This window comes from Diuraphis noxia, unplaced genomic scaffold (assembly GCF_037042655.1).
Source record: "Diuraphis noxia isolate RWA-SAM2 unplaced genomic scaffold, SU_Dnox_SAM2 contig0004, whole genome shotgun sequence".
NCBI lineage: Eukaryota > Metazoa > Arthropoda > Insecta > Hemiptera > Aphididae > Diuraphis > Diuraphis noxia.
This window is the reverse complement of record NW_028301714.1, coordinates 57,909,860-57,933,313: the sequence shown is the minus strand read 5'-3', so window position 1 is coordinate 57,933,313 and position 23,454 is coordinate 57,909,860. Positions and strand designations below refer to the sequence as shown.

At 25.5% G+C, this 23,454-nt stretch overlaps 1 protein-coding gene and 1 long non-coding RNA gene across 3 annotated transcripts in view; one reads left to right on the top strand and one right to left on the bottom strand.

Annotated features, from left to right (window-relative positions):
* Positions 1–22,414, bottom strand: part of AdamTS-A (ADAM metallopeptidase with thrombospondin type 1 motif A) — a 100,410-nt gene extending 77,996 nt beyond the window's left edge. Inside the window, exon 1 of one of the 2 annotated variants that reach the window (XM_089225918.1) lies at positions 21,836–22,414. In XM_089225918.1, coding sequence (XP_089082044.1) covers positions 21,836–22,058 — 223 coding nt within the window. In that variant the 5' untranslated portion in view covers positions 22,059–22,414. Of the gene's footprint in view, positions 1–18,631; positions 18,724–21,835 lie in introns of those variants that run through there. The other variant, XM_089225919.1, reaches the window with a different exon arrangement.
* LOC149056243 (uncharacterized) lies at positions 17,551–19,799 on the top strand. Its single transcript, XR_016191426.1, has 3 exons — positions 17,551–17,843; positions 19,093–19,145; positions 19,384–19,799. It is a non-coding gene; the product is annotated as an uncharacterized LOC149056243 (long non-coding RNA).
* Positions 22,415–23,454: the final 1,040 nt, after the last annotated feature.

Sequence of the window (23,454 nt, the reverse complement as noted above, 5' to 3'; positions counted from 1 at the left end):
CATGCTACTCATTATTCCTACATAGGAGTATTTATTGGTATTGTCTATCAAACGATCGGTACCGACGACGGTGTAGGTCCGGTGTGAAATGTGCGAAGGTAAACGGTTTTAAAATATTCAGAGAAAATACTTGGATTTAGTTATGTTTATATTATACAATAATTAAAATTAAAATATAAAAATTAAACTTGTGTGTGGGATATAAATAGTGTCGGACGTATAACACTGTTATACTTATATTGTATCGAATCATAATATTTTGTAGCATTCAAATGATTGGGCTTAAATTATAGGTATACTTTGTATACTTGTAAAATTTACTTAAAACTGTTTATCACGATTATTTTCGTTATATTGAAACATATTTTAATTTAGTATAAAAGAAAAATACTTAATTTATTATGTTTATCCATAACAACGTTATGTATTAAATCAATTTAAAACTGACAAATACTCAACTTAAAAATTGATAAAAATCGTTGACATTCTCAGTAGGTATAACACATTGTTACTAGGTAGGGGCATCACTAATATTGTACAAACACAAATTCATGGTTTTATATAAACAATTGTATCACTATTTTTAATAAAATTAAAGTATAATACATTTTTTTTATTCGAAACATAGGTATGTCATTTTTATCATGTTTTTTAAATAATTGAAAATCCGTATACATTTTTAAACTTTTGACTTTCGTAATTTCCCACAATTTTCGAAATTAACTATGTATTTGTTATAATAAAGTGATAAAATAACACAAAATAGAATATTTGTTATAAATATATTATCTTTATTATTGAAATATTTATTCATTCTAAAAAATTAAAAATTAAAATTACTTTTAAGTTTCACGAAACGTTCTCAATAAAATGTAGTTAACTTTAAAGATACATAAAAATATACCTCAGGAAAAATCCGTTTGCTTTATTATATTTTTGTACATACACTTAAGGCATAGAATTACGTACCTATGTGATTCGTAATAAAATCGATTAGGTATATAATATATTACTAAGCTTTATTCTTATAACATATGTTCAATATCAACTAATTATATTAATTTTATAAGAACAAAATAAATTAGTAACTACACGTTTAAATATTACGTTGTCTAACAATGAGTTTTTAGAAAGGCTGATTGAAAGCAAGTACTAAAATAATTAAATTTAAATAATTTTTAAGCTTGGACATTTATGGTCATCATTTGACTTTAGGTGGCACACAAATAAGAATAAATTAAAATATATTTTTTTTTCATAGATCATTATTCCTACAAAGACAATTTAAATTTATAATCCATTACTTTAAACTTTAAATAAAGTTACTATTACGTTATTTTTCAATTTTTTACTGTAAGTAGTTACATATGATATTATTTTATATTTTACATTAAGTATATAATAAACTAGAATTTATAGTTTTTTTAATTACTACTTTATTTATTTACAAATTTATAGTAGGTATGGTTATAAGGTTATAGTTGTTAATTAACTATTATGAAATTAATTTCATTACTTAGTGACCTATCAATAAAGTTTTAAATTTATCATCATTATTGCATTAGTGTCAGTGATACAGATAAGAAAATAATAAAAGGAGAAGAAAATATTCCTAACCAAGAATAAATAATTAAACATGAATCTTTTTCAATGCTTGTCTGAATAGCTTAATATCCCTAACTTTTTTGATTTTTAATCTACTGTAATATTATGTAAAATTATATGTTTTAAAATATATACATTAACTTGTATATTATAATTCATACGATTGTGTAATATCTTATTCATAATTATTACATTTCTATAGATTTGCTGACCATCATAATTGTGTAAATAACCTTCGAAATAATTACAAAATCTGAATTGTTTTTTTAATTATGTGGAACGACTATTCCAGTTAAAAAATGAAGTTAAAAGAATTATTAATTTTCTTTAAAATTCCGTTGGCAGCTGTTGGGTGGTTTACAGTATACGAGTATATATTCAGAACTTGGTCAAATGAATGTCACCATTTGCAGTAAATAAGGTAGGTATCAAGTGGAGCTCGAATTACAATGAAACAAAATGTTTAATAATTCGATAAAAAATTCATCAATAGTGGTATGGAATATTGTTATATATTATAGATATTTCCACTCAATAGACAATAACAATATAAACTTCAACACATCAAATACTCGACTGTTCGGGTGTTTGTACAGTTTTAGGTAGTACCTACACTTTACTGAAATGATAATTAATGTAATATAGTGAGAATTATTCCTAACTAAATATATATAGGTACATATTATAGAGTGAATGCTATTATTGTGAATAGTTTATTTTTTTGTTTTGTATACCTATCTATGAAAACATTTTTCGTTAACAGCGATACCTATAACTACTAACTTGGTATAAACTATAACTATATTCTATATACAACGTGGGGAGTATTGTGAGGTAATGAGACATCATTAACGGCTTTTCAACCGTTTTAATTTAACCATTTCATTTTATATACTAAATAATATACATAAGTAATAATATAATATATTATATGGTGATTAATTGATAATTACAAATAAAATGTAATCAACAGGTTTTTTTTTCTATTGTTGTTCGGCTTGAATGATATCCAATCTCATAGGCCATTCAGAAAGGAATTGGCTACACAATTTATTTTTTGCTTATTATGAATAATGCATAACACGTTTACTTCACAATCGTCAATCGGATAGCGGTTGTTCACTTACTCGTTTATAATATTATTAATAGGAAGCTGACACAGACATTTCCGACGTATATCCTACAATGTTGAATGCATATGCGAATTTTTTAAAGGAATAAAAATATAAATCTGGATTAAACTGTGTATAGAATGATATATTGCCGCATAAATCATAATTTCGTAACTGCAGTGACGTTGTTTGTCAGACGTTTAATCCTTTGAGAACATATTTTGTTCAAATTGATATCGGTTGATTCGACGATCTAGCCGCAGTGACATAAAATAAAACGATAACATATTTCAAAATTTCGAAAAAAAAATAATACTATACTTGTGATAAATTAACCATGTATTAGTAGGTATATAGGTATAATGGTATAGAACTTAAAAGCTAAACGAATAATTGAATATTAATTGTACTCTAATAGGCACATTTTAGTATTTGAGTCGCATAATAATAATCATACTTGCTTAATTTTTTAAGTTGCGTAGTTATGTACAATATTCAAATGCTATTTCTTGTGATATTATTATAGTCTAACTCTATAATATATTATTGCATAATAACAATGTAAATAAAAAATATACCTTTTTTTTGATAAATAAGTTTTTTTTTTTAATTCAATCAATCTGTCAAAAAAAAAAAAAAAAAATGAACAATAAGAACAATTAGTGGTAAAGCTAAAATAAATTTTTAAAAAGATTGGACAGACTGCAGAAGCCTCCCAGCGGAGGTACTACGACATATAAAAGAATTTTGTTAGGCTAGGTCACGACACTACTGTCTAAAAAAAATGTACCTAAAGTTCTTTTATTTATACATTTTATTATTATCAAACATTCAAACTTTTATATTAAGCTGTTAGGTACCTATGTCTATATGCTTACGAAATTGATTGTATTTTTACTGATTACCTACTTTAACCTCAATACCAGAAACACTGCTCGGTAATATCGTACCTTTGATTTATTACACTAATAGGTCTAGGAATATTGGTAAATGTTTGATTTGTATTTTATTTTCTTGTTATATTATACTATCTATACCATGAAAACAGTTCATTAATGAATGGAGTTAACTCTATTCATTATTTCCCATTTAACTATTCATTATGATACCAAACCAACAAATCATATCAAGAGGATTTACAACTCATAATATTTTTATAAAAATGATAAATAGCTGTTTTTTTAATACAATGAACTCCATACATGTTCATAATATGTGAATTATAGAAATAATAAAATTAAGTATAAATAAAATTTTAAAAATGTGTATAAATTGTTATGCGTATGCCAACAGTAGGTAAATTATAGATAGAACAATTCTAAAAACCTTAATATATATCAATTATATCATTGGAAAAATGGGTTTTTTAATACCGCAAAAAATTATATTTTCATACTCCATAAAAAATAATTGGAATATGACAAAATATCAAAAAAAGATAATAAAAGTTATTAAAATAATAAATGGTACTTATATTAGTTTCACTTTCGTTTAAAAAAACCATATGAAACTAAAAGTTGATAAAAAGAAATTATATTTTATTTATTATAAAGAATTACTTCTATATTTTCTGTTGTAAATTTAAGTAATACAAAATGTATTTGCCAACCGTATTTCAAAGTGATTTATTATGCCAGCGAACATATAGGTAGGGTACTTATTACACGATATTATATTATTGTTTTTCAAAAATCCATAGTAATTTCAATAAACCGTGGATATATCGAGTCCACTTAGAAAAGTTGGAAAAAATCCATAATAATTTCAGCTGTCGTGAAGTCATGTTATATTCTGACCACCATCATATGAATATTATGTGTAAATTTTCAATGATCTAAAACAAGAGTACTTAAAAATCGTTTTGAAATATAATATCCAGACTTCCAGTCAAGAACAGAGTCTCGTTTAGTCGTTTACCGGATGAAAATACTTGTGAGAGATGTACTTTTGCACTCGGACCCACATAATATATTCCATTGACGACTGTCGTACATGCATGTGCGTATGCATAATAATTATTATATTATGGTAAAAGTGAGATCATAAAAAATAATACGACAACGATAGACCAATTAAGGATTTTATTTTTAGAAAAAGAACTTTTTAAGAGCCAATTAATAACAGCAGCAGTGGACATACGCACGCGTGTATGTACACATTGGCATCAAGCCGCTGGACTACGGCGGAGATCGATGATCTCGCCTGTCGCGAATTTAGAGTTTGACCCCGAGACTTCCACGGCTTCCAAAATTCAAGGTCAGCATACTCTGAATGATTTACTTATTCATTTATCAGCTCTGGGAGAAAATTATTGGTTAAAATAAATTTCAGCATGTGAGTATAATAATTGACAACAATAATTGAGCGGAGAAAAACCTTTTCGTATTTACGAGTAGATTTAAAGAGTATTAATTTTTTCATCTAACAAATATTGAAAATTTGATACGTATTGAAACGTGTTTTATGATTATTTAAGCTTGTTAAATTTGTTAAGGCAACCTTAAAATTACCCTAGTAAAAATCACAAAAATAAAACACATACTTCATACTTAATTATATACATTATATATAGGCACTGTATGTTGAGTGTTTACACTCAACATGTTATAGAGTATAACTCTACTTCCTCAACATTTATGTTGTATAACTTATCCGTTCAATGATCGTTGATTATAGAGAATTTAGGTATACGCGCGATTATTATATAAAAATAGAAATAGTTAGCAGATCATATTTTAAAATTCCTGAGATCATATAGGACATGCTTGAATAATTATTTATTTTCGAGAAGTAATAGTAATACAAAATTATTCTGGAGTTAGGTATTTTTCTTTAAATAAATATAATTGAATTAAATTACCTGCACTACATTGTATTGAATTATTCAACAACTCAACATAAACAACTTTGTTGCTTCCGTTATAAATTTATACATTACGTATGACCTTTTAAAGTAGTTCAAACAATTTAAATCGATACTTAAAATTAGCATATTACAACACATTAATTAATGATTACAAAAGACTTTATAAAAATAAAAAATTCGATGAACATTAAATGGTTTCGATAATTTGAATAATCTATTTTATTCGGTAGTTATAGCCCGGTTATAGGTATATCTACTATAAAGGAATAAATATCACATTAAAATATATGCTAAAACTTAACTTTTAGTGTACCAATCGAATAATTTAAATTAAACTTGATAGTACCTATTAATAAATTTTAAAGGTCAATTCTAGATGGAGTTGGATCAAATAAAAAATAATCGTGATTATACTAAAAATAGATTTTCTCCAACATTTAATACTGCAATTTAGTAAATTCTAAAAATGTTCCGTCTCTAGGAAAATGTGTGATCCAATTTATGGAGTTGTATGTGTACATATGGTTTAACCTTTTTTATTATCACCCCAAAGAATTTTAATGCCTAAAATAAATATAATTATAAAGCATAAAATCCACCAAAAAAACTAAAACATAATTATGTCATATGAACAAAAACCAAATTAAATTAATCGTTTCCATAATTTGATGTTGTTTAGAAAGCAACTATTTTTAAACTTTTATTTTTCTATGTGGTACACATTGGCATGTAATTAGCACGACATATTAATATTAATGAACCTATATGATAGCACTAAAATTCTTTTCGGGACTAATAACATACATAGATGTCAAATTCAAATGACAGAGTAAATAATATGTAATACACGTGTTACTTAAGTTTTTAATAAATAGTGTAAAGAATAAATTAAATAGAATACAACAGAAATAAAGGGTAAAACAATTGTGTAACTACACTTCACACTTCACTCGAATTTATCGTAATTAAATAAATACACAATACGGCATTGTAATAACTTTATACTGTTTTCATTAATATTATATTATTATGTGATATCATATTTAATAGTTACTTGAAAATTATTAATAATAATAATAGTATTATCACGAATATTTTATTTTTCTATATACTTCGATATAGTATTATATCTATTATTTAGCCTAACCGGATTACTTGCAGCACACGCCCTACGTAAAGTTAATTTATTATCATAAAAATTTAATTTAATTACACAACACAGTCATAATATCGAACATATTACATAAATAAAATAAATAACTATTATAAGACATACAGTTAATCATGTGCAGTACCAATATAATACAGTCGGCGGTCGTTCTTAAAACTCAATAGAAATCTGTACATAATATACTTGCAGCAATGTCCTGCAATTTTTTGATCTTTCTAGGTATGCTGTCATCAGGCTAAATATAATAAATGTTCAACTCTTACTCCGTTCAAAGCCAATTATTTTTTTTAAATACCTGTAAATTTCTGAATTGATGGAAGAAAAACAATCAGTTCCCTCCCACGATGAAATAATTAGTTCGGTTTTTATTTTTTATGTATATATTGTACGCATTATAAACATTTATCTCTTATTAGGTATATTATTACTCATGAGTATTCTATAGGTAAATCCGAATAATTAACTATGATGTAAAATTAATCCAATTAATTGAACGAACGCGAGGTACCTAATCATCATAATGATAAAAATAATAAAAATAATAATTCATTGACTTTAGTGAATCATAAAAGTCGATTCATATCGCTTTAAGCACAATGGCCTATGTTGCCGAGGGTATATTATGTACAATTAAAAAAAAACTCCATTCAATTTTTAATTTTATTTTATCATTATACGTAGAAATACTTCAAATTTAATAGTTCTTTTCTAATTACTTAAATAGGTACTCCTAGCTAATATGATTTTTCTCTTTAAATTAAATTACGCATACATTACGATACAATATATTATATTATTAATAATTTGACAAAAATTAATGTCTTCGCAACTCTTATCCTATTTCGAACATAATCTTATACCTACACAATATTCACACTTGACCTTGTCATTTATCACTACCTATTAGTTTAAGGACGAATCCCATAACACTGTGTGGAATTTTTGGCTTGGACATCAATTTTTCTCCCCTTTCTATAATTTTTACTGCTGGTTCTGGGTAATAGCGAAACGCTGACCATATGTTGTGTTTAACATTGAGCAATTATTGTTTTTTTTTTCATTCATTCATTGGACTCTAGATCTCATTCAACGAAATACTACGAAATCGTACACTTATTTTATTAACTATAATATAGGTAGGTAGTATAAAATAAATATAGTAATATTGTATTTCAACCAATAAAACTAGACGACTTTACATAATAACAAAAATAATATTGAGTCGTTTAAATATTATGTTGTGATTGTTGTAAGTAATATAAATTTAACTACTAAACCATTATAAAAATACGTAAATATTAATTTTTAATTTTCAATTATTTTTCATAATAATATGATAAACTTTACATTTATATAGATAAATTATAAAAATAATATAAATTTCTGTAAAATACTTATACTTAACCAAACTGGTTAAAATGTCTTATTATAAAAAAATGTATCAAATTGTATTATACATATATATATATATATATATTAAAAATAAAATTAATGTAAATCATAGTCTATGTAATACAGTGTGAGGTAATAAAGAGAATGATTTTCGTCTCTAACTGTATAGTAAAATAATCACCTTTTTCACTGTTCCACTCTGTAGTATATGTAGTACTTACAAAATAAAAGTATAAAATAAGTTAGTTATAACTAACTATAGGTATAGATATAGTATAATTAGGTATATGTTTATTATTTTTTTTCTTTGAACGTCTACATTACAAAATTGCAGCGCATTTCCACTCTTATTAATTACTTAATTGAGTCATCAAATCTAAATTAATCTAATATAATTTAATAATTGACTTCGAAACCACGTGTAATGCACTCTTAAATTATACCTAATGGTAATAAATACTTGTTTTAATTGAATATATGTAATGTTGAAAAATAATACCTAATAATCATTTAATAGTATGAGTGTAATACGAATTAAATAAAATGTTGATGAAAATGAAAACTATTAATACCATAATTTAAAGTAAAAACAACATTTCAAATAGACAAATTAAATTAAGTTAAGATAACTTATATTTTACATTCTCTGTATATATAATTTAAAATTAATATCAAAAAAAAAAAAACTATACAGTAGACTAGCTGTCTAAATATCTGATAACAGTTTTGCTCCTTCTTGGTTATGATAGCAATCAACTGTTCTTTTTGTACCTACCGGAGCGAATTTTTAATAATTCACACGCACTACGGGCGTATTTGAAAAATAATTTATTTACTCAATTTTTTTTATTCAATTGATCTTTATTTCACTTCGACTACTTAATTATTAGTGCTATACATATAATGTTAAGTTATATTAATTGTTCTTTATACGTATTTTTTTTTATTCAAAACAAACAGAAACATCCTTAGTTAATAGCTGTATTTTAATAAAAAATATACTTATTTTATTTCATAATAATATTATGATATATACCTAAGTATAGAACAATAATTCTGCTAAAAAATCTGTTGTAATCACTATAGTTTTAGTGTCAAATAATTAATTTTATAATAAAGGACTAAATCTAATTTTGATTTTCATAAGCTATCACTTGATAACAAAATTTAGTGGCCCACCGTTGGTCCAATAAATTTTAGTGAACTCTATTAAATAAATCGATTTTTTATGCGATTCGACAGAATAATATGAGAGTATAACAATTTATGTACGTATGTAACTCGGAGATAAGAACCACTCTGATTACTCATTATTATTATTATTATTCAATATAGTATTCTATTAATACTAGTGTAATTGTAGTAGATACCCATGTCATACAGCGCGTGTACTAAATACTTACCTAGTGTAATAATATTGCTTAGATAAGAAAAAAAATGTATAGGTACAGGTACATATAAAAATAACGAGCATTAGAGACTGAAAAAAGATATCTAACGAATTTAATGCCTATATAATAAAGAGCTCGTTGAACTAATTTTTCTGTATTTAAATTTTAAAATAAAGGTGCCTATACGTAAGGAATCATGTACAATGTTCAATTTCGATTTTAATTATTAATCAACAATAAAATTAGTAAATAATCAAGAAAATAAATCTTTGCACAATATTGTAGAATACAATAATTATAGATATCATAAAATATGTGCAATAGTCCATAAAAAATGATCTTTATTTATATATATTTTTAATGATGTACTAAATACATATTTGTAATATTAATATATTATATTTAAGTAACTACAACTGTATAATATAATAATAAAATTATGTATCACAAATTTAAGATTTAATATTATATGAAGAAAAAAAATACTAAAACTATAATAATTATACCAAATTAATAGAATTTATTAATATAGGTAGGTACACTGTAAAAATGAATACGAACTAAAAACATAGACACACATCATGCGTTAATAAATTTACCATGGAATATGTATAGTGACTTAATGCAAATTTCCACAAACATGAACCTAAATAGTTTTAAAACTGAAAGCGTGAATATTATTATTCGGTTATTAATACACCTTTTTTTTTTCAATGTTTTATTCAATCTGTTTCAAAATATAACAATAAGAACAACTCAGATAAAATATGATTATGAAAAATATACACCTTTTGATTTTTATTTATTTATTTATTGTATCATTTTCACAGTAGTTGTTCAAAATATCGATTCGATTGAATTACACGATGAAAATAATGTTACTTGAAAATCGTTGCCATTTTGACAAATGGTATTACTTAAATAAGGTGTCATTTATACACATAATTTAAGAGATTAGTACCATTATTATTATTATTATTATTATTATTTAATTTACACAGCAGAATATATTCATGAGCACTATGGTAATTTACTGTCTGTCTACGCTTATGAATAAGTTGATAAAAGAAATAGAGAGTTGTCAGAGTATAAATATTATTGAATGACCTAAATGCCTGTTAGGTTTTAAAAAATTTTACTTGTCTTTTCCGTCATATCAAATAATCGAATGCACAATATATATATGGATATAATTCATCAAAGACAAAATTATTTTGAATAATATTTTTAATATAAACTTTTTAATTTTAACAAGATGTTGAATATGTCTAATAAATAATAACATAAAATTAATATTAAAAACAAATTTACAGGCATCTATGTAGTACACTTTTCTTTCATTCAGATAAAACAAACTATGTATAACATTATATTTATTTTATTTAAATGTTTAAAAATATAATACTCTATAGTAAACAATATTTTTTTTATCAAAATATAATATTATAGTGAGCTACGTTCATGTTTAAATATTTTATAGTTATTTTGATATTCGTCTTTTTATTGCTGCACATTAAGAAGGAAAAATACTAAAAAAATTATCTAGTCTATACGAATCATACTAAGAAGTAAAAACCGCAGTCCCTGTTTTTCAAAGATTCTAAAATGTCACGTTAAAAATTAAGGTATCACAACATATTTAATATCATAGTAAAACTAATTAAGAAAATCATTGTTTATATTCTGAGGAGTTATTATTTTTTAATATTTTAGGTTCTAAGTGGAACGAGGAATGTATTGATTATTGATTTTACAATGATGTGTGATTTTTCTTTTGTGTCTGTCATCAGTATCACCACGTTTCGGGCAGTAAAAATGCTTCGATTTTGGTTTTTGATGCAACATTAAAACAAATGACCATAGGCGTATGAAATTTTCACCGAATGTATACATATATAAGTATATTCTATCCACCATGCAATTTTTAAAAAATGTCGACTTAAGTTGAACTATTTATAGGTATATACAATTTTCGATCATTATTAGTTTTTTTTTAAATTAATATCGATAAAAATTTATTTGTTGAGTAGAAAAGCTTGAAAACTTAATACAAAACTCCTAACATATAATTGTTAGAATATAGCAGTTGAAAAATAAAATAAAATCATGGTCACATTTTTTTTTATAAGCATTCAAAGTTTGAATTTTGACAAAATACGTAAAAATCACGAAAATTCGCAAATTATTTTAAGCTAGAAATTCATAATAAATCTTCTTTATAAATTTAAGATTTTAAAATTTTTAATAATCTATAATATATCCTAGACAGATAAACCGTTTCCGCTCAGAATCGATTTTTGTATACAATGTCATAATTAGAGCCCGGAATTATATTCTTTTGCATATTTTTTATGAGTCTATGCAGTCAGACGCGGGTTCGAAATCTTTACGAATCATGAAACAGGTGTAATAATGGCAAAAGTTTTTTTTGCATATTTGAGAATATTTCAAATTAAAAGAATATTTCGTATAATAAAGAATATTAGAGAATATATCGATTAATTTGTATAGATGTTCGATATTTTTGGTTGCAGTGACGTAAATAATATAAATTATATTATGTCCGATAATAGTGATAATGATATGATATTGAAAATATACTATATATTTATATACCATCATCCATCGTATATACCAGGTATGGGCATATAAAACTTCATCCTCAAGTATCACATTAAATAATAAATTGTAAATATAAATAAATAAAGATAAAAAATAAATGTTAGTGAATTTGAAGGACCTTTTTTTTTTGCTTTTTCCTATGCACTGCGGCCCGCTAAATTTTAAAGTACTTAAAAGTGACCAGCTAGTTACTTTGAGTTGCCCATCCCTGGTATATACGATTGTTATACCCTACGTAGTAATGTGCTGTAATCCACTGTAGCATATAAGATATGTGACTTATCTAAGATAACAATGCGCGACAAAAAATGGAATTACTACACAAAAACAACTAGCTCCAAGCAAAAAGCTTATTATTGGCATATTTTATTATGATTTTTAAAGAATATTAGAAGAATATTTTCAACTTTTTAAGAGAATATTAACATCTTATTTTGGCTATTTTTAAAGAATATAATTCCGGGCTCTAGTCATAATGATATATCATTGGATTCAAATTTAATTCCATCCATTACAGTAACCCACTTGTAACCTACTGTACAGCAGAGCGACAACGACTTACCCGCTTTTTATTCTTTACGTTACAAAATTATTAAATATTTAAATTGTTTGCAATATTGTTTTCATTAATTATGAACTTTTTTGAAAATCTAAACATTTAATAAAAACGCCCGTGTTAGGTAGTTAATCTATTTTTCATAATTTTGATAACTTCTTAATAATAATTCGTTGTTTTCAAACATGGACCTAACTTAGTTAGGTTAATTTATTATATAATCACAATATTGGAATTAATAATATGAGAGTACTACTAAGCTCTAGAACATAGCTAGACAACTGTGTTAACTAATAATTCGTAATAAGAATATAATACATTTTTTTAATAACTAATAAGAAATACCTAATAATATGTACTTTGGGACATATTTATCATGAGTTGACCGATAGAATTCTACCGGTTAGTTTTAACTGACACTTAACTGGACATTATAACAACGGCCCTTAAAGTATAACGTACTGATTTTATTTAAAACATAAAGGAAATAAAATGGAAAAATCCTTACTGATGAGTAAAACCGAGCATATAAAGTTGTAAGTGTATAAAGTTTCAAGTTTATATTTTATACACCGGCCGGATGTGGTTGTGAGTTTGTGACATAAATTGTTAGGTATGTAGGTTCAGAAAAATAAAAATAAAAATCATATTCATATGTTGTGAGCACTCTCAATGCTCTGTGCTCACATAATAATAAAGAGTATAGTATAAAACAAATTAAATTGAAATAACTTTTTGAAAACGACTTTCTTCACACACGGCGTTCATTACTACACAGTGAAATATTATAATATTTCCTCAACTTATGACTACATGATTTATGTTCTTTCATCGGTCGTCCGTATACATAATATTAATATAATACATTTTACGAAATATCCCCCCTCTGTCTGTGTATCAACATTGTCAGTGCACGGGGTAAACCCGTATCCGTTTGTTTACTACCTAGGTACCGCGTATTATAACCCCAAACAATTAATGAAACCTGTTGTTTTGTCTCTACAGCTCCCGCTGTTTTTATTTTTTCATTCTTTTCGGTCCATTTTACTCATTTTACATTGTTGACCATTAATCATTGACGTGAACAAATTATAGTCATATGTAAGACTTCTGTGTATAAATAATAACCTTTAGACTGCTCCCCATGGATTACGCAGGTACCTATATAGACATTGTATGTCATCTGACATTCGACTATTTTTAATTCATACAGCATCTGGCTACGTATAGAATAATGCCATAACTAAGAAAGAGTTATATTATTATTTTATGGATAGTTAGATTTTCCGATTCGTAAATATTGTTTTGCAATAATATTAATAATTAGTAATAAAATAAACAATATATTTAACCATCTTCGTTAACCTATTTTTATTAGACGAATAAAATATTCACCAATACATCAATCTCAATATTTTTCTGAAAACGCATTTTCACATAAATTAATTATAAACAATATAATTCACTTACTTCAACAGTAACTATATATACTTTTAAAAGGTATTTATGTTGTTCACTAACATATGTCTTTGTCTTTGTCTTACATCTAAAATAAGCATATTGTAAAGTCGAAAGTCCAGGAATGTGAAGTTTTTGAGATAAATATAATTTGATCAATACACATTCGAAAAATGATTACGCTCTGACCGAATCTCGGTTTAAACATTGTGCTCTGTTATAGTGTTATATAAAAAAAGGTTCGCGTTAATAGTCATCGGTAGTTTTTTCTTACGTTATGTAAAACTACAAGAGTAACAACAAGTAACAGGTATTAAATATCTGAGATTATTGAAAATATTGACCTCTCCAATGTATACTAATTTTAAAGACTCAAATTAAAATCAATAGATAGATTTATGTGGAACTTTTAGAGCTTTATCACTCGATTATATGAAAAAAAATTATTTTCCATCTATAACGAGTCCAGTTACCAGCAGAAAAATGTATATGACATGCAAGCTTAAGCACAAGATATATTATATACAATCAGCTCGTATGGGGCGGCAGTATGCACATGTATAATAATAACAATAATAGTGATTTGTATGATATTGACGATATTGTGTTCCTCGATGTTGAAAAGATTCAATACATTCGATATGACGTGTAATATGCCATATAGGTATGCGTGTTCTAATATTTTCATTAGATAGAAGTTAATTATAAAATCAATTCCCAAATTAGCATTTAGTTATGGTGAGCATAATAATAATATTGTACTCTCTAATAGACTATTTTAAACAATATAGAATAAAATAGCATATCATATTATATGTATCATATTACATCAATGACGACAATTATTTTAGTATGATTGGAAACTGTTGCAGACATACACAATAAATAACATTACCTATGCGTAGTATTGTGTTATTTCTAAATACACTTTTGGTTTAAATAATAAATAATCATTTATTAATAATAATATATTTTAATTTTTATAGACTTGAGAATAAGCCTAACATATTTTCTGTGGCTGGATGGAACCACAAAACTAATTATTTTCTTGTGTATTGTTTGTATAGGTCCAGTAATAATTACTTTATTTTTTAAATCTTTTAAATAAAATAATTGTTTTGATGTTTACAATAATACAGTATGTTTTACGTACCTACAAACATTTGAAATACGAAAAATGATAAGTTGATACATCTAGATTCATGACTATAAATAATAAAAACACAATTTTAATTAAATTATTTGAAATTAATTGCAAGCTAAAAATAACAGTTCTTTCCATTTTAAATAAGACTAACATGTTTATTTTACTATTGCCAGTAAATTATTTATGAAGGGTGATGAGGTTCTTATTAATTATTTTTCTATTTCAGTAGATACAAATGTAAAATCGTAAAATGTTTGTACACTAATTAAACCTAGTACTCTAATAAACCTAATTACCATATTTTTCTCTTTTTTGATGTAGGTGATCGTAAGTTATATCTGTACACGTGATAAATATATTTTTTAACTTTATAAATCTTGGTCTACTCAAAATTAAAACATATATACTCTTCTTCGTTAAAATTTTAACCAGAAGTAGATTAAAATTATAAACTGAAAATTCAATGTCAAGATGGTTAGATAATAAGTTGTTTGTATACCACTTTAAGTCAGTCAGGTAATGTAAACAATAACATTGGTATAAATGACTAATATTGAATAAATTTTTTTTTTTTTTTTTTATTATTATTTGTTAAGCATCAACTATACAGGTTATTATAGCTTTTTACAAAAATTTTACATTTTTACGATTTACATTTTATTATACAAATTGATATTTTTTAGATTTAAGATTATATTAAATAAATTATTATACTTTTACCTTTGAAGTGTTAATTGAAAATATATGAGACAATTTTCAGAGTTTTAATATGAATTCAATTTTGGATGTATTATATATTTTCAGAAATATAACCATGCGTATTATTTATTTTTTATTTGTTATTTCCAGTATTGCCAGAAATTGTTGTCCTAGTCTTCGTAGCGGATAAGTATGAAAATGTCGACGTTGCTGTGAAATATTATAAATCATCGGTAGTGATTGTCAAGACCATTTTATTGTTACATATCAGAAGAAAGAACTCGAAATAAAAAACATCAAATAACACTTCACCGATCGCATCTTCGTATACAGTAATATTAACAAGACGTAGTTTACATCGTATACCATCGTCAAACTGTCAATGAAACCGACATAGGCAACGTTCTTTTCTACTGTCATGAAAACACATCCAATTCTATTCGATATAGAAATAATAATAATATGTCAGGTACACTCATGAAACGCAAATTTATTTGAATTCGAAGTGTACTTTAGGTGTATTTTATTTTTCCGTTTTTATTTAAAGTCATATTATGTATTCATACTATGTATAATAAAATAGACATAAGTACACTTCCTATCCATTTTACTGACTGCACACACTTTCCAAGTAAATTGTGTAGTTTTCAAAAGTTTTTATACAGCTTTAAGTATCTTATGCATTTATACAACACAACATTTTTATACAGAAAAAAATTATTTTAACAACAACCTCTAGCAGTAATAATTTTAGTTTCAAATTTTCAGAAGCAAAATAATTTATAAAAATTATCGTCGTCTAAAATAAGTATTGAATGAATTGTTATTACTAATACGAATTAAAAATGTTGGTGATTTATGCGTGAACTACCACTTCTGTGGGTTATCTATCCGTTGACATTTTTAACGCACATACCTATAAATTTTAAAACGTTCGTCATTAAAAACGTTTTATTTATAAAAAATATATATATATTGTTAATAAAAAAAAAATAAGAAGCACTACGTCAAATTGTAAGCAATTAAATTACCTATATTATTGTGTATTATTTTTATTATTTTTTTCTAAAAATGAGATGTAAATATTATTTAATTAAGAAAATCGAACTGCAGCATGAAAATAAAAGGATAATTACCGTTATAAGTGTTATAACCCTGGTATATGCGGATCACCCTGTATATATTAATAGTGTTTTATCATGACGTACATAATAATTATTAAACTATCGGTCGGAGGAAAAAAATTCGCCACCGTAAAATTGCATCCGTGTGCATAATACTTTTGGGGCCGTCGTCGGTCAGTGGCAGCAATCCGCTGACTTCGCGTTGACAGCCGCAAACGTAATTATATATTATAAGCGCAGTGTTAGTGGGCCGCAGTGGGTTACAATGTGCCAATGTCCCCTACTTCACGCAGATGCAGTCAAGAAGGTAATACCATATTATATATATTTTATCATGATACATTATAACTTATAAGTGTGCGTATGATATTATATTTTAGTAACTCGTTCGGTGGACGTATTTCTCACGCGCCACGCAGCTATACGACTACCGTTTGAGTGGTGTTTGACACACGGTACGCGTCGGATAGAGTTTTATGAAAACATTTATTATACATAAATGATACACATTACAAAGTTATATTATTATTAGTATTATGGATTAACTGATTGAAGAAAATCGTCGGGCCTATAATTGAAATTAAAAACAAATTAAGTGCGTGGAAATGGTTGTAACTAGCTATTATGAAGATTTAAAAGACAAATATAATCAAAAAAATATATATATGTACAATGAAAAAATACTAATACAACAACAGCTGTAAGTAGTATTTAGTTACAGTTAATAGTTAAATATTCAAATAGTAAATTGGTCAGTATTGCGCAAGGTGATGCACTATATAATAATACATTTATGATAATTTACCTAGACGAGTTCATAAGGATTGAATCAAAATACAACAGATTACAGATAACATACATTTTTAAACTAAAAATTAAGCAACCCACATAATAATATTATGATAATGTCTTGATTATTTCAATAATAATTCAAATCTTTGTTTACATAATAGGTACTATCAATAATTATTATAACAATATTGTTAATATCAGTGTCAAAGAACTTGAAATTATATTTCGATATGATATAATAGGCATATACATACTATATTATATGTATAAGTATAAGTATATATAATAGTATTGATATTAACTTTTAAGTATTCGATAGGTACGATGGGGAAATGTAAATATAAAAGTATAAATCAATGAAACAAAACAAATATTTATGTAAAATATACCTAGTCAAAAATATAATAAAATTATAATAATAAATTGAATAGTTATTTGTGGTTAAGCATCGCTATTGGTCAGCTTTAATATTTTTCTTTACTGTAGAAATAATTTGAAACATTTAAAAAATTAATTTAATTTTCAAACACTACAATCTGGGAATAGACCACAGATGTTTTATTTTATAAACTCATATTGGAATATCAAATAACAACAGCTAAAGTTAACGTATTACCAATAGCAATTAAAATATTAACATAAAACTTTGCTGTACAGCTTTAATTACCATAAGAATATTTTATAAATAAAACATACCTATTATCCTTTGCCAATTCGATCAAATATATTATACACAACTAGATGTGCACTTAGACTTAGTGTGCTGTTGTGTGTCTGCTTATTGAATGGAAACAGTTTGTTCATAGAACGATAGTTTAGCGACCGTGCAAGCCACGCCTACGTCTCCTGGTTGTCTCTTAAGATTACATTCAGTGTCGGGCAATCAGACTAAACACATTTTTAGATGTGATACATTATTGTAAATAATAAACCCCAGAAAAATATTTCTTTTATTCAGAATATGTGGTAAAAAAATGTGTTGAAAACTTAATAAATATGATACATATTATACATTTTTAAAATACTATTTTGTTTTTTATTAATCAAATAAATTAAAAGTCAACATTAATTTAAGTGATCAAGTATTTTATGTCAAACGTAGCATATTATGTTTTGTTGATTTTGTAATGAAAGTTAACTCTATTTCATTTTTACAGTACTACATACAAGCGTGAGGGATGGTATGCTGGATTGGTGTGCCACGGGTCAAGTACGTTTTTAATTAATAAATATAAAATAAAGTATAATAATGAGCTAATTATTGATGAAATATCTGGTTTAATTACCATGTGTAAAATGTAAGTATAAAGTGGAACCTCTTTAAATTATAGTTTCAATATTTTCAAATCATTTACAATCAAAATCGAAAAAATTATTATATTTTTAACGATAGGCTAAAATCAATTTTTGATATATCATAATATACCTGTATAATTTTTTTTTATTAGGAAAGAGCCCTCGGCAGCATAGGCCATTGGGCTTACAAAATATGAATAGCTTCATACCTGTATAATTATTTAAAAGTTAATCACGACAATTAACAACAAATCATCTTTTAACTATTAAAATAATGGTGATGAAAAGATTTAAAATAATGAAAATAGTACATCAACATTTCATCGATAAAATGTCTGCAAGAAATGATTAGATATGTATGGCTCTTTGCCAAGATAAAAATACAATTTTACAAAAAGAAAAGTTTCCGAATCGGTTGAAATATTATTTGCAATGTTCCTAAAGATTTCTGTCAAGGTCTACATAACGGTTCTATATAAGCTTTTTTTTTTCATTAAACATATTTATTTAGAATAGTCAATTATAACAATTGTCCAAGTATAAAAATATGCACATGCCTAATGTTAAAATTACAGTTCTCATAAATAAAATAATAATTCATATTAAATTTTCTATTTTAAATAAAACAACTTTAAACAATAATAATTACACGTATAGAAATATACAACACAATATTTATTTTCATGTTCAGGATCTTGCGTGTCATAATTTATAATATAATAAAAGTAAGATAAAAATTATTTTTAAATTTCAACATATTAAGATTAGTACATAATATAGTAGGTATACGAGTATTTAAAATAAATTAATTTGTTCTATTATTCTAAATAATTAACATTAAAATTATTATTATTACTTTTATAAACATCACTACTTTTCAAGCAACTATAAAGACAAATTAAATAATTATTTTAATTTTAAAAAACTCACAATTGAATATTGATAAAAAAAAATTATTATTATATTATTTATATAATTTGTATGTTATATTTTGTACCTATGCAATGAAAGTACATTATAAAATTGTAACACTTATTACAGTTATGAATTATTAATAGTTACCTGCCAGCTAGCTATCTATTACCTTTACCTAGAATATTTAACATTTTATTGTAACTTTCTTATTCAATTCGAAGAATAAAACTGTTTATGCTTTTAATAAGTAGTTTATAAATGTATTCAAATTATGTATAATATAATATAATAATGTATAATATTATATAATTTCATATAATTATCCTAAATTTTTTAACATAGATCATACGTGTGGTTATATATTATATTGGTATGTTAATTTAGGTCATAACAGCATTATGTAACATAAATAATGAATCTGAGAATACAATAATTATGTTTTTGGCAATTTTTTTTTAAATGGTATTTTAAAATTACTATACTTAACAATGCAATACAACATTTTACAAACAAAATTTAAGTTGAATTCTTAATGAACTATTTAGAATAGTACGTATTTTTTTTACCAACTAAAATTCAAACATTCCAACATTTTTCATCAAAGCTTATACATATATTTGAATATTTAAAAAACTTAATTAACCAGTAATTTCACTGTTTTAATAACAAATTAAATCTTGAAATCAGAAGTAGGTATATAATACATTTTATCGTAAGTCACAATTTTTAATTACCCATCATAAAATTTCATCAACTTTTAAAATACACGAAAACAAAATTATTTCTTAATTGATAACTTTATCACTCAATAACATATTATGGACATTTAAAAAAAATATACGCAATAATTTATTATTGTCCATGTGCCTCATTAAAATTTTTAATTAATAAATTCAGTAGATATTTAAGTATTTTATTCTGAAAAAAGGTATTTTACTGTGATACTCCTACTTAACTATATAAAATAGCCAATAGGTAAATGGTAATATACTAATGAAATGTAATTTTTTCTATTTAAAATCAGCTATTTAAAATGCGTTCATTATTAACATAAATTTCGCAACATCTCAAGATGGTATACGCGAACTTATGCGCCCACGTATATTGAGTATAATTTAGTTCGAAATAATTTTTTAGACAGCCTTTAAGTTTAATTCTATTCGTATTATTTCTACTTTTGGATATGGCTCTCAAAACCATACAAAATTCTCCAGAGAAATTAAAATATTATGAAGGTATACTTAATTTTCTAAATAACAAAAAATATATCAAATAGGTAAATATTAAATTTAAAGAAATAAAAAAATATTGTTTTCATTTGTTAAATTTACTAAAAAAACAGTTTTGTTTTACACTTATTTTTTTATTACTTTTATACTTGGAAAGAATTATTAATAAATATGCACAATAATATTATAAAAACTAGTGCAATCGTAATCATAAAATCTATCTCATTAGGCTTTAATACGGTATGTATACAATATATTGTTTAATTCGATTTGCTTACATTTGAATTAAATTAAACTCACAGTTATGTATAGTACCTAAGGTAGGTGAAAACATTTTTTTTTTTTTATGATTATTACGGCCCCCAAATCCCAAAGCAATGATAATTAGACGTATAATTTTATAGGTATAAACTTATAATATAATAGGTAAATAGGTAGGTACGCATAGGTGGGTACTTACCAGATTGTGAATAATGCTCATCGAACTCAGTAACGACCGTGTCATTGACAGCAATGACCAATTCTGTGACCGTGCCGTCGAAACGTTCAGTGGACTTCGCTTGTAGGTGGCCGATTGCCGTCCACGTGATCGTGGCCACGAGGATCGCGGTGGACATGACGGATAATGCTACGATCAGTGGCCACTTGGCCGTCGGCGCTCGGACCGATGTTTTCGAACTCATGTTATATTGTGTATATTATTATATCGTATTATAATATATCGAGAGTAATATGACAATTATTTTGGATTGAAAAACTACAAAAAAGAACTGCCGAGAAGATGAAATAAAAAAAACTAAAAACAATGATGCGAAACAATGATGCAAATGCAACGACACGCACTTGGACGTGAAATTGTTGAATTTATCATAATACCAATGTGACAATATAACATAATATAATAATTATTATTGTTGGATATACCTAGACGACTACGACTTTGATTCGTGGCGATATTATTAATTTTTGAGGGAAAACACGCGAGGCGCGCGTATCGTAGGGGAGTTGGACCGGCACAGACCGCGTGTACCACCGACTAGACGAGACGGACACGAGACCGCACGCGCGCGCCGCAATACCCCCACCACCGAAGACGCCAGACTGTCTAAATATCGCGCACGATGACCCCCCGGGGGGACGTACGAGCGCGGTACAAGTTCATTGCGAATCTTGTCATGTGCACCAGTAGGTAGGTATAATATGTGTATATATGTAATACTGTGATGCACTTCGCATAACGAGTAGACGCGTACGTAATAATAATAATTTGTTTCAAATAAAATATTTTATTGTCTACGCTACAATTTTATATTATTATGATTTTGTGGGTATATGATAATGTTTTGTATACATTTATTACATTTAGAAAACCATGTTTTTTGGATTAGTAATATATTGTCGATATTGTCGTTATTTATTTTGATCATCGACTAACTATTGAGAATCGGCAAGCAACCAAAAAATAATTTTTTTTTTTTTTAATCGTACAAATTAAATTCAAGTAAGTCAAACAAAATTAAGCCTTGTAATATATTTATAAGAATTTAATATTGTATACATTTTTTCGTTTAAATTATATATTTTCAAAAGCAGATAAATGGATACACAAATCATTTTACTGTGGATTACCACTTACTGCATTAGTCAAGCATCATTATAATTAATTTAAGACAAAAATAAAATATTTTGAACAAAATAATATTTTTGAATTTTTATGCATTCGTGATCTTCATTCGGGAAAATTAAATTTTTGGTGTTATTGATCGCATATATTTTTGAAGGTGGTTAGTATAAGATTCGTAATTATTTTTATTTTTATATCTTAAAGGGTCTGTGTCCTAGTAAGTGCACATGTACACAGAAAACGCCTAAGGAGACTTCCCTTATTGTTATTATTATTATTATACATTACATATATATATATATTTTTTAACTAAAACGAGCTGGATTAGTTTTTTTCAAAATGTTTACTGCATATTAAATTATCAAATATTGAGCTGAGTGCTTAAGGGCCTCCTAATATAGTCAATTTTAAAATGTACAATGTACAATAAAAATTAATTTGTTAGTAAAATATAA